General features: G+C 40.9%; 1 protein-coding gene across 2 annotated transcripts in view; it reads right to left on the reverse strand.

Annotated features, from left to right (window-relative positions):
* Positions 1-1,207: 1,207 nt before the first annotated feature.
* The window catches only part of mef2d (myocyte enhancer factor 2d), a 68,832-nt gene continuing 57,670 nt past the window's right edge, over positions 1,208-12,369 (reverse strand). For both annotated transcript variants that reach the window (XM_077720237.1, XM_077720236.1), the window contains 6 exons: positions 9,898-10,117; positions 8,641-8,697; positions 6,725-6,909; positions 5,540-5,657; positions 4,149-4,305; positions 1,208-2,388 (listed from right to left, as the gene is read on the reverse strand). In XM_077720237.1, coding sequence (XP_077576363.1) covers positions 1,995-2,388; positions 4,149-4,305; positions 5,540-5,657; positions 6,725-6,909; positions 8,641-8,697; positions 9,898-10,117 — 1,131 coding nt within the window. In that variant the 3' untranslated portion in view covers positions 1,208-1,994. The remainder of the gene's footprint in view (positions 2,389-4,148; positions 4,306-5,539; positions 5,658-6,724; positions 6,910-8,640; positions 8,698-9,897; positions 10,118-12,369) is intronic.

Consider the following 12,369-nt stretch of genomic DNA (forward strand, 5'->3'; position numbering starts at 1 on the left):
GATTTATACGTGTAAAAGTGCACTACGCCACCAAATGTCCCTTTTGTGTTGTACAGCGCCCTCTGGTGCATTGTCAACAAATGACAACAAAATGGATTTCCACAAAATCGTTTTTTCTGTCCTTAAATCCAAATACTGAGCTCTTATGTACAATTTTTGTGGCGTGCGTGCGCGCATATCATTTATTATTATTATTATTGTGAATATTATTACTGAAATTTGTCACTCGCACACTGGCATTATGTACACAACCCCAACACGGTTCACGCCAAGCGACCGCAACACGCGCACGACCACCCTCCCTGATTCTGTCGTCGCCATCGCGACAAATCATTCGTAAATAGCGCGCTAATCGACGGCAGCGTTAGCGTTTCCGACGGTTAGTTTGGATCTGATGTTGATTTTTAGTGTTCGAAGAAAAACAAAAAAAAATACAAGTTGAAGAAAATGATGTCAACCGTGTGACGTGTTCGTCTGCTCTGATTGGTCGGAACGTGGTGAGATTAGCGGTAGCGCTAACGGGATGCTAGGTGGGATTGTAAAAGATAGCGATTGGATTAGCAGAGTCGAATAAACAAGTTAAGAATGGATAAAAAATATGATGAAAGTTGCTTGTTTTATGCAATAAAAACGGCTATTTTGATTTCAGGGAATAAGGTCAAAGGTCATAAAAAGAATTTCACGATAACTTGGTAAATGCTGAAATCCTTGAGGATAAAGCGGTTCAGAAAACGAATTAACTCAAAATCGCATTGTATATAATGTAAAAGTGTTTAAAATTTTGCCAATATGTTGGTGTATGCCTTAGGGCCAATCAGAGAAGAGATCAATGTCACATGGTTTGCTGTTAGACATTTTGGTACGCAGTGGAAAAAGTTTGAGATTACGCGGCAATGTTGTCAGTGTAGTATTGTGGGCGGGGCTTTTTCCTTCATTTTGGATACATTGATGATGTCTCCTTTCGTAATAGCCAATCAAAACACCCCAAATTGGCTAGATTGTCCATGTGAAAGGTCCCAAGGATGTATAGGAAACAGGAACTGAGGAAGAAGCACAAAATGTTAGGTCAAAAAGTGAAGGGCTTTGGAGTGAAATTTCAGGATGAACCAAAAAGATACCGTATCCTCTGGACTATAAATTGCACTTTTTTATAGTTTAGCTGGGCCTGCAACCAATTCTTAAGTGCGACTTGTATTCCCCCCCCCCCCCCCCACTATGAACACTGCTATATTAACCGATGCCTATTTAGCCTGTTGTTTTACTATTGTTACTTAAATATAATTAAAAAAAATTGCCCTCCCAGATGAAATTTTGCATATTCTTGTTCAATTCATTGTGAATTCTTTGGCTCAACATCGACTTAATCTGAAAAAATGTGACCTGTTACTTGTGATTTATGAATAATTAATTATTATCTTATAAAAAAAATGAAATATGTTTGTGTTTGAGATAACTCATGAACACATGATATGTTCGCAATATGAAATGGAGGGGGTCAAAGGTCAAATTGAATTGGTAAGTGGTCATCAAATTTGCAGGATATGTATTTTGAACAAAATAGAGGACGATTAAATTTGGGGAAATGAGGTCAAAGGTCAGAGCCCTAATTGTAATTTTCTATAAAACTGGATAAAAGTCAGAATAGTGAAAAAGTAAATATCTTATATAAATCAACATGCTTTTTTTAGTGCTACTTTGTCTATTTTAACAATTTTATAATCATTTTGAGTGCCATTTTGAAAAATATTTTTAAGTGCCAATTGCAGCACTTTGATTGGACGTCAATGACCGTCAATGGGACCGAAACTACACGTCTTAAAGTTGATCCTGGAATTTCCCTTTGCCTTTTTCTCCACGTGAACTTAAACATGTGCACGAGTGTTAAGCATGCTTGTGTATGTGAAGGACGTATGTGGCTGGTATGTGTGTAAAAAGGAGGTTCGGGGGGCACAAACGGGGGCCTCAACAGGTTCGGTCCGGCCCACTTTTGCCCTTCATGTGACCCAAGCGTCCAATTTCATCCGCTTCACGTTGTCCTGCTCCGGAGGTTCGGCCGAGGCGTGTCGCAGGAGAAGCGTGGCGGGTTGCTGGACGCCGGCCGGCTGGTGCGGGCGGAAGTCCAGTCCGCCGCCGCCACCGCCCCGACCGTCATCCCGGTCGCTGCCGTCGTACGAGCTACCGTTGCTACTCAGGCTGTCGACGGGGGAGCGGCCTTGGGTGACGGGGTACGAGGGGGCGGCCCGCCCGTGGATGTGGATCCCGCCCCCGCCACCCAAAGTGGAGCAGGGCGTGCCGCGGTCCCGGTTGGGCGACACCGGCTCGGATTTGATGTTGACATGTGGGTTGGTGTTGATAGTCAGCGGCGCGCATTGAGGGAGGGCCATCGGCCTGAGGGGGGCGCCAAAGAATCATAAGAGTGAAATGTTACATTATATCCTCTCATCTCATTTCATTTTATGAACGCTTTATCTTCACTAGGTTCACGGAGGGTGCTGGAGCCCATCCCAGTTGACTCCAGGCGAGAGGTGGGCGACAATCTGAATTGGTGGCCAGCCAATCACAGGGCAGAATGATAGAAATAACCAATTCCTCATAGCTATGGGGCAATTTAGAGTGTCCAATTAGCCTACCATGCATTTTTTTCAGAATGTGGGAGGAAACCGGAGTACCCGGAGAAAAGCCACACAGGCCCGGGCAGAACATAGAAACTCCACATAGGTGGACTGACCTGGATTTGAACCCAGGACCACCACTATAACCATTCAGCTGCCCCAAACGTTACATTAAAACAATCTTAATAGTAAAATAAAAATAGGATTAAAAAAAAAATAAGAATAAGACTGATATCTTACCCAAAAAATCTATTTTTACAAACAAAATACACAAAATAAACAACTTGTTAGCAAAATTATTTTTTCCTGGTCAGCATAGCAAAATAATATGAAGAAACCAAAACATCCTATTTCCTCAAAATGCATTAAAAAAATCCAGAAGATTCAGAAAAACGATAACACAGGTCTTTTTTTACGCTGGCAAAAAAAGTGCCATCGTTCACAAGGGCCACTTTTATCAAGGCTCCTTTTCCGCCTGGATTTTTTTCGCAGCTCCACCTGACGGACGCCAATTCTTCCAATTAGTGGCGGCGTGCGCAGGAGGCCACGTTCTAATATGTCACACAGGGCGCGAAAATGTGGTCGGCGCTGCCTCGGGTGATGACGGCCCCGAAAAGTCAGAGTCAGCCACAAAAAGCTTTTATTTTGACTTTGCTACTTTTTACAGGTAACTTAGAATTTAGGCTTTGAGAACATTTTGGAACTAGAAAATGACCTTTTCTGGAGAAGTTGCTCTGGTCGCAAAAGTTTAATTACGGAAGACTTTTTAAATTAATTTTGGTGCATTTTCAATCTTTTCCATGTTGAATCGCTGGCTCACATGACAGCATTAGGTGTCCAATTTTTTTGACCAGGGAGATTCGAGTGAATGAAAAAATATTTTTCTAAGTGAGAATTTTGGTTCCACATATTAATTTTTTTTAAAGAATCAGCCTCCAATGATCGATAGATACTGGCCTATGCTAAATATCTACCAAGCTTTTAAGACAGGGGTGTCAAACATACGGCCCGCGGGCCGGATCCGGCCCACCTGGTGGTTTGGTACGGCTCGGGGAAGAAAGCTGCATTGTATAAAAAAATATGAATTTTCTTTAAAATTTGTAGTTTTTGTATTATCCGCTAGGGGGAGCAGTGTTTTAGTACTTGCAGACAACATGAATTGACATTTATTTATGTTCTTATGTTATTCTCTTGTTCATAATATATTGTTCATAATGTAAAAAGAAAATTCTGTTAATAAACATGATAATTTACTCATTCTTTGCACTATTAGTATTAGTGACTAATACAAAGGAAAAAAAGTGGCCTTATTGTTAGTTCTATGTCATTTTCCAATGAGTTTACTGGTCCGGCCCGTTTGATCTCAAATGAAGCTGTATTCGGCCCGCAGACCAGAGTTTGACACCCCTGTTTTAAGACAATCGGTTCACAAATAATGGAAACTTAAGACTTCAGATGAGTGTCCACAAGAACAACAACAACAAAAAGTTGGCCAAAAAGGGCCAAAAGAAGAAGAAACGCTAAAAGTGTACTTACACGAGATTAGTGAGCGAAGCCAGTCCGATGGGCATCTGTTGCTGGGCAATAGCCGGCTGCTGTTGTTGCGGTTGCCAGGTAGCCATGTTGGCGGACACCAGGCCCGCCGGCGTAAACGTCTGCAGGGCCGTCAGGTCGGCGCTCGTCAGCTGGTACTCTGGAACACGAGCCACGACCCGATTATGCCTCGGCGCCGCCCGCTAATCCATATTCATAGAATATTCACGCGCGTTTTAGCTTTGAAGTCGCAACAAAGTGAATATTCATCCGCCGATGCCGCCGCCGGGAGGCACGCCAGACTTCCGTGCCGTTATTAATGTTCTCTAAATGTTTAGCGGGCCGCCGCCGCCGACGGTCGCTCGCTAACACGCCTACGCGGGTCGAAATACGATCGGATAGGGTCGAAGAAATACTTGGAAACGGGCTAGCGAGCTAACGTTAGCGCCATTTGGGTCAGTGGCTAACTGGAGCAAAAGAGCATTTTTTTTTTGGTTGTTGTTTCATCAAAATGCACGGCACGCTTTCATGTCAAAAGTTCAGCGCCAATTAATGGTGAGCGCAAAGCTTTTGATCATATGCCCATCAGCATTGGAAATAAGATGCATCATTTATTTAAATAATTAGAAGGACGCGCAAGTGTAGCGCAATATGGTTGATATGCTTGGGTTTGCTGCCTTTGACAGTATTTGACGTCAAATTGGTTTGCTTATGTTTTAGTGCCATTGAGTCAGATAGATGTCCAAAGTATTTAGACTGGAAGTTGCCAATGAACATGGGCTATGCTAACATGCTACAATTGAGGCAACCATTGATGGAATTAGACGTTCAATTCATTTGAACAATCCCATTGGTTAGCGGGCCGCATTAATTGTCAACTCGATTTTAAGTGGGCCAGACCATTTTAGATATAATATTTAGATTTATTTTTAAATAAATGGATTAAAATAACTGCATTAAAAACCCTGAATATTCAGTTTTTTTATAGATCTAAAACAATGTTTATTTTAGCTTTTTTACAATATATTTTTAGATTTTACAAAATGATTTTTGAACTAAAAACTGCAAAAAAATGGATTAAAAAATGACAATTATTGATTTAAAAGGGGGAAAATCAGGAAATGTAATATACATCTATACTCTTCATTTTAATTTGATCCTAAAACAGAAAGTTGGCACTCATGATTGACTTTCTCGGGCCGCAGAAATTGATGCGGCGGGCCAGATTTGCCCCCCCGGGCCGCCACTTTGACACCCATGCCCTACAGTGTATTTTTTCTTTTTTTAAACGGCGTAGTATCAGGCACAGTTGGGTATCAAATGGTATAAAAGATTTTTTTTTAAAAATGGCGAAGAAGGGGGTAGTTTCAAGTGGAGTAAAAATGTCTCCTTACCAGAATTATATCCAGTCTGCATGGCGGAGAAGGGCGCCAGGAGGCTGGGCGTCGCCACGGAAACCACCGGGGTGGTAAGGGGTTGTGACACCTGGGAGCCGCTGAGCCGCTGGGCATTCTGGGAAAACAAAGCAGGAACACAGTTATCACACCGACTGACATGGCAAGGAAAAAAAACGTCTGGCGCGTTACGTCGCCGTGGTAACGCGGGTGTCAACTCTGCATATGAGAACGCAGGAGTCGATTTCTGGCCGATCGGTATTTAAAATGTGGCTTGGCCATCAACGCTCCCGTCCGAAAGCGATATTTGTCAACAGTGAACGCATGCGACAAAAAAAAAAAAATACATCTAATATACGTGCACATGCTTAGCAAAATGGATGTTAAAATTTTTGGTAGCCATGTATTTTTTTGTCAAAAAAGTTGCCAAAAGGCTGTTTGTTGTTAAAACGACTTTGTTGCGTGGTGACAGGCATGTTCAGGTTCATGCACGGTGCGTTCACAGACAATTGGAAATGACACGCGCATGCCCAAAAGTGGAATTCACCTCGCTGACCAGCTCCAATTCTTCGTCAGTCTGTGTGGCAGGAGGAAACATATGAAGCCATCAATCATCTTAAACATGATTGACAATTTTTACTGGAAAAAATGTGTCTGCATACTTTTTTTGTTGTTTGGCACTTAAGATTAATTTTAGGAGATTAAAACACAATTCTGTGGTTATAGGATTTTTGTATAGTAACCTTAGCGCCAAATAGTTTACGCTTCCATTCAAAATTGTATTAACTATTTTTCATATTTTCATTTAATTGAAAAGGAAAATGCACAAAATATTATTAAGTTCATTATTATTATACTGTTCCAAAAAATAACACACGAAAAAAATATTCAGTAATATTTTAAAATACATCTGATAAAAATCTGATATTTTTTAAAATTGTTTTAAGTTTTTTTTTAAATACTAAATATAAAGGAAAAAAACTGTTATATTTAATAAATTATGTTAAAAATTTCCAATCCAATTAAGAAAATAAGATGTAAAAGAAAAATCTTTGCCCTCAATGTGTTTTAAATCGAAATAATATTCAAATAATTGAAAAAAAAATGATTAGTCGACAATCAAGATCATTTGCTGTTTCTAACAAATGCATTAATAATAGTGGATGTAATTATCCAGCGGCTCACCAGCTGCATTAGGCTCTTCCCAGCATGCGAGGTGATGACCCGGAGATCCGTCTTGCGAGAGCTGACCATCTGAGGGCTGGCGGGGGGCGGAGACTTAGTGGGCACCACCTTGACCAGGTTGCCATTGTTGCCATTGGAGACGGACAGCAGCCCTGGCGAGGCTCGGGCGCTAATGTAGCCGTTAGCTAGGAGGGAAAAAAAGCCAAAAGGTCAAAAACAACACCAAAATCATCTAAAAACATAACACTATTTCCCAAGGGGTCACTACAAGTTTTGGACCACAACTTTGTCCAAATCCTCAACAACCAAATCTGAAAATGTGCGATGACGTTCTCGACAACTCCCGTTACGGCACAGAAATGTCCGTCAAACGTTAATCGCGTCGAAGCAGCTGAAAAGCCACAAACAAACGTGACAACTGTGCCGTCTTGTGACCCCCCCCCCCCCCCTTTCGGGGCCCTTCTCAGCTGTCGCCCCCTTAGCTCCGCCCCCTTTGCGGTGAATCTTGGCAGGGAGCGCTTCTCGGAGGTGACTTTGACGCTGACCAGAGCTTCCCCCTCAAAAGGCCATTAGCGGCCATGACGCTGCCAGCTGTAAGCGATATCTTCATGGCTTTTTTTTTTTCCTTTTTCTTTCCCATGTGGTCCCTCCTACTCAGCTGTCGCACACTCGCCGTTTCGGGAACATCCAAATTGACGTCAGGCGCCGCTCCCAGCATTCCCGGGTGCAGAGTCACTGCCACCCGGGTGGGAAAAAAAATCATAAAGCACACGGGGAATTTCATATTTTGTGTGTTAAAGCGGTTTTGTGTGGGCGTCTGGTTGTCATGACAATGACGAGTGTGCCCCGCTTTGACTTTTTTCAGGGTTTTTTTTTAATTATCTTAGGTGCTTTGTTACTAGCTTACGGTTTTGGTTGAAATTAGCGTTATTTATTGTATTTTAGGGAATACAAGTGCCATTTTTTTATAGTTTGGCTGGCTTTGTGGATTACATTGAAGGGAAACTTTTTGTGTTGTTTTTTGTACCCCAAATATATTTTTGTGCAATTTTATGCTATTATTATTGTTTTAACGCAAAGGTGGTGGACAAGTTAGACACAAAGAGCCAAAATTTGAAACAAAGAGTCAAAAAGCCACACATTACGTCAGAAGAAGCCTAAAAAATTGGTTATTAATGGTTATTTTTTAATAAAATTATATATTTTTTTGCTTTTAATGAGCCCTGATAAATTTGAGTGTGTTTTAAGAGATAATAAAAATTGGAGAAACATGAAACAAGGCAAAGAGCCAAAGTATATACAATATTTGATAAGAAGCAAAGAGCCGCATTCCTTTTGGTCGGAAGCCGCATGTGGCTCGAGAGCCATGTGTTTGCCAACCCTGGTTTAAGGTATAATGCTTTTCCCTTGGTTTCTGATCAATTAAAAAATGTGATGAATATATATTATATTTAAAAAAATGTTTCCAGTTGGCATTAATTTGACACAAAAAAATGTGACTTATATGTATATATATATATTATATTTAAAAATTGTTTCCAGTTGGCATTAATTTGACACAAAAATGTGATTTAGAGCTATGTTATACATATTATATTTAGAGCTATATTATATATATTATATTTAAAAATTGTTTCCACTTGGCATTAATTTGACACAAAAAAAATCATGGTGCTCTTAAGAAAATGGAGATATTTTTCTCTATGCTTCTCCTCTCCAAAATGGAAGCCTCATTTTGCTTCCCGTGTGACATTGTGTCCTCTGGACTGTGAACCTCAGCTGTCGCCTGTCAACACTCGTGCCCGTGTTTGAGCGTGGCGAGCTTGTTTGGACACACGGCGAAACTACTTTAGCCGTTGTTTGCTAGCGAGGCGCCGCCATCCCTTATTTGGCTATTTGACAAAATGTCTACTTACGGACTGGACTTGGGCACGCTCCGTTGGAGTTCCCCAAATCCCCTACGAGGAGGGCGCCTGCAAAAACAAAAACAAAACAAAAAAATCACACAAAAGATGAAAACAATCGACCATTCTCATTCATTTTGGCTCTTATGAGACAATGTGTTGTGTCCACCAGGGGGCAGACATTTTCAAGATGCCTAGAATCGCAGTTTAAATGTAAATTCCGGCATGGAAGGGTTAATGGTGCACCAAATGTGATGTGTTTGAGGAGGATGTTTAAGAGTAAAAAAAAATGAAATAAAAGACTAGAGGGTGGAGGTGGAAGTCGTTTGTCAGGCAAAGAGGAGCTGTCAATCAAAAGCGTGTGGGCGGCACTTCAGACAAGAAGACGCTTGTTTGTGAACAGGCTTTTGTTTTGGCGTTCCTCCGCTTGATGATGTTGCCGCTCGTGTCGGTAGATGACATCAAAAGAGCCAGTGAGATGCAAAAGTTGAAATTAAGGCGGCGGCAGCCATTGGGCCCCGCCCGGCACCCCCGCGTGGAATACTTGATGATGCCAGTCTTGAGTTGTGACACTACTTTGAGGAAAATCCCAGTTTCTGGCAGAAGTGGGTGACATTTGGGGATAAAATCTTGGAAAAAATATATATTTAGAAAAATGGAGGGATTAGCCAACAAAATGGCCGACTTTTGTGTGATTTGGGGGATTTTTTGGTCTAAAAAATGAGCCCGACTAGGATGCTTGAAAACCAAAAAGTCGGACATTCTTAGTGCAAGACTTTTGTGTCATTTGGGGAATTTTTGACCAACTTTTATGAAACATTGGTCTAAAATATGAGCCAGACTATGTCGCTTAAAAACCAAAAAGTATGAGATTCTTAGTGCAAAACTTTTTTTGTGGGTCTACCTTTTGGTATGGCTTCATTTTCATTAAAAAAAAAGTTGAAAGAGCATAGTTTTGCAGTTCCCAGCTTTCAACCAAAAATAGCCAAGTTTCAGTGTTTTATTTTTTTATGTCTATGACTTCTTGAAACTTTTTTTGTGGGTCTACTTATGATTGGCCTATAAACATTTTGCTTATATAAAATGGCTTGAAATGCTTTTCAAGATGACTTATTTTTTTTTAAAAAGTCCCCCAAAAATACAACTCATAAATTTCCTTCTCTTTCACTATGATTTTTTTGGCTAGTGCGACTTATAGTCCGAATAATACGCTGTGTTTTTTCAGTGAATTCTGTTGCCGGGTAAAAAAATAAATTGAGCAAATTGTACCTGCGCTAGCGGGTCGCTGCGGCAGTCCCGGCGAACCACTGTTCCTCTGCATGGTGGCCTGCTGCGGCGACAGCAGGCGGGGGTCCGAAAGTGCGGCGTTGACAAAAGAGGCGGTGGTAACCAGGGCGCCTGGGTTGTTGCTGAATTGAAGGGCGGCCTGTTGCGGCAGCTGGGCGCTCTGATTGGACACCGGCACGGTGACGGGCATGGAGTAGGTGGGCTGCGGGACACAAGGAAGAAGAGAAGCCGTTATTGGTCGGTTTGCGTTGTCGTCGTCGCACTCGGGTAGAGACAAGTTTTCCGATTAGCTTAGTTAGCTTAGCATCAGCGAAGCAAACGAGCTTGAAGGGGAAAAAGTTACGCCAAAAGAAAACAAACGTTAGCCTGAGTGAATTGGCTTGGCTCCTCCCCCTAAAGCTAAACGGTGATGGTCCGTCAGGATATTATCGGGATTCCACGGCTGCTGTCGAATCATTAAAATGGATGTCAAGGACCATTTGGGGTCGTCCTAGAAGGTGACCCACTTTTCAGGGCGAGAGAGAGAGAGCTTCTTCTATATTAAGAATGTGGGACAGAGTGCTCAAGTTCTGGGTTGTGCTCGGTCCCGTTAGCCCGGGACCCACTTTGACTGTGGGGAGAACGAGGACAGGCCAAATGGAAAAAAAATGAAAATAAAAAACTTTCTTTTCGCCAGAAACAAACCAAAAAACCTTAAAAAAAATAAATTAAATTACTTATTGGTTAAAAACTACAATAAATTCAATTTTCAACATTGCAAGACTGTATTAAAATTACAATGGATCATAATTTAGGCTCTTTTTAAGAAGTAGTACATATAATTTTAGGGTAAAAATTAATTAAAAGAAAAGCCTGGAGTTTGTACCATGGCCACTAGGCGGCAACACTTCACAGAGGTGCCTTTATTTATACACAAGAGGAAGAACCACAAGTTTTTTTCATTCTTCTTGACATAAATTATTTTTTAAAAAGCCTATGTCTGTATATTTATGATTTTTTTTCGTTTATAGCAAGGTGTGTAATAATATTAAATCATTTAAGGTTTAAATAAAATGACTTGATGCTAATTTCTGTTAGCGCATGAATGGCATATTCCATTATGTATTAGCATGAAGCTAACTTTACAAAAAATGCAATATATTTTGTTTAATCCCTAAATATATGTAATTTTTCGCGATCTCTGTTTAATATTTACTTAAATTAAGTGAAATATAAATATTTTTTTGTCGTGATGTCATTCCCAAGGGCGAGATGATAAAAGCGAGCGTGCGTGTTTCCCTGCGACCAATCGACAGCCCGGCAGTTAGCGAGCTCGTAAAAATTGAGCGTCGCTCGTTAAGCCGACGTTAATGGCGCCCGGGCCGACTCTGGTTCGCGAGCGGGGCGGCGTGTCCGGTCGGGGGACGTTACCGTGGCGACCGCACGCCGCCACCGCTAAGAATAGCATCACCTTCTTACAGGAATGTGGCGGAAACTCGAGTTATTACAACAACAACAACAAATAAAAAAAAGTGTCGTTAGCCATATGTTAGCAAATAGCTGCGTCAGGTGTGGATGTTATATTTGATTAACGACGTCCAATTAAGTGGCTTTTAAAAAAAATCAATGAAAATACATCATAAGTACATTAAACTTAATGTCATTGGATTTATGAACCAAAAACAAAGACATTTAAACGATAAGACAGAATTTTTGGATCACACCATTAGCATTAGCCAATATGGCGGTGAGTGCGGGAAGTCATTTTCGCATCGGCCCCTCGGATCCGACGCTAAAAAAGGGCTTCCCGTAGGTGAGGGTTACGTGGACGTGGAAGAGGAGACGTGAAAAGATATGCCGTTAAGAGTCGTGCCACAATTCCATGAGCATCATGCAAAATACCTAAAACGTGTTTTAGGCGTACGAAAGCGTGTTTTTTGGTAGCACTTAATCATGATATTGCGCTTGCTAAGCCTTTATAACACGTTTTTTTCCCTTGTTATGCATTTTCATAGCTAGTGCTTGCATTTCATTTCCTGTGTTGCACTACTCCTCGACCAATCAGAGGTCAGGATGCTGGATTTGGATTGATGTAGTTAACCAATCAAATGTGGATGGGTAGAATATGTCTATTTCAAGTGCAGAGGTACAGTAGATAGCGATATTAATCTGTTCCGGAATTGGGAGCGCAATATTTGCAAGGCATGCAATAGATATTAGTGTATTATATGTATATAGAATAAAAAAAATGAATTAAGCACATAAGATTCTGAAATGAGGGAAGAATAAACAATGAGTGAGGCAGCATATTGCTATGACTTGCTTATTTCTTTTTTAAATTAGTGTTTAAGATGTTTTTTTTAATATTTAGAATCCTGCAAGTTTGAACTAAAGCTGATTTGAACCAAAAAATAGAAAAATATGTTGAATAAGCTTTTAGAAATAAATATCGAAGTACTTAGTAGTAGTCGTTTT

This window comes from Stigmatopora nigra, chromosome 7 (genome assembly GCF_051989575.1).
Source record: "Stigmatopora nigra isolate UIUO_SnigA chromosome 7, RoL_Snig_1.1, whole genome shotgun sequence".
Lineage (NCBI taxonomy): Eukaryota > Metazoa > Chordata > Actinopteri > Syngnathiformes > Syngnathidae > Stigmatopora > Stigmatopora nigra.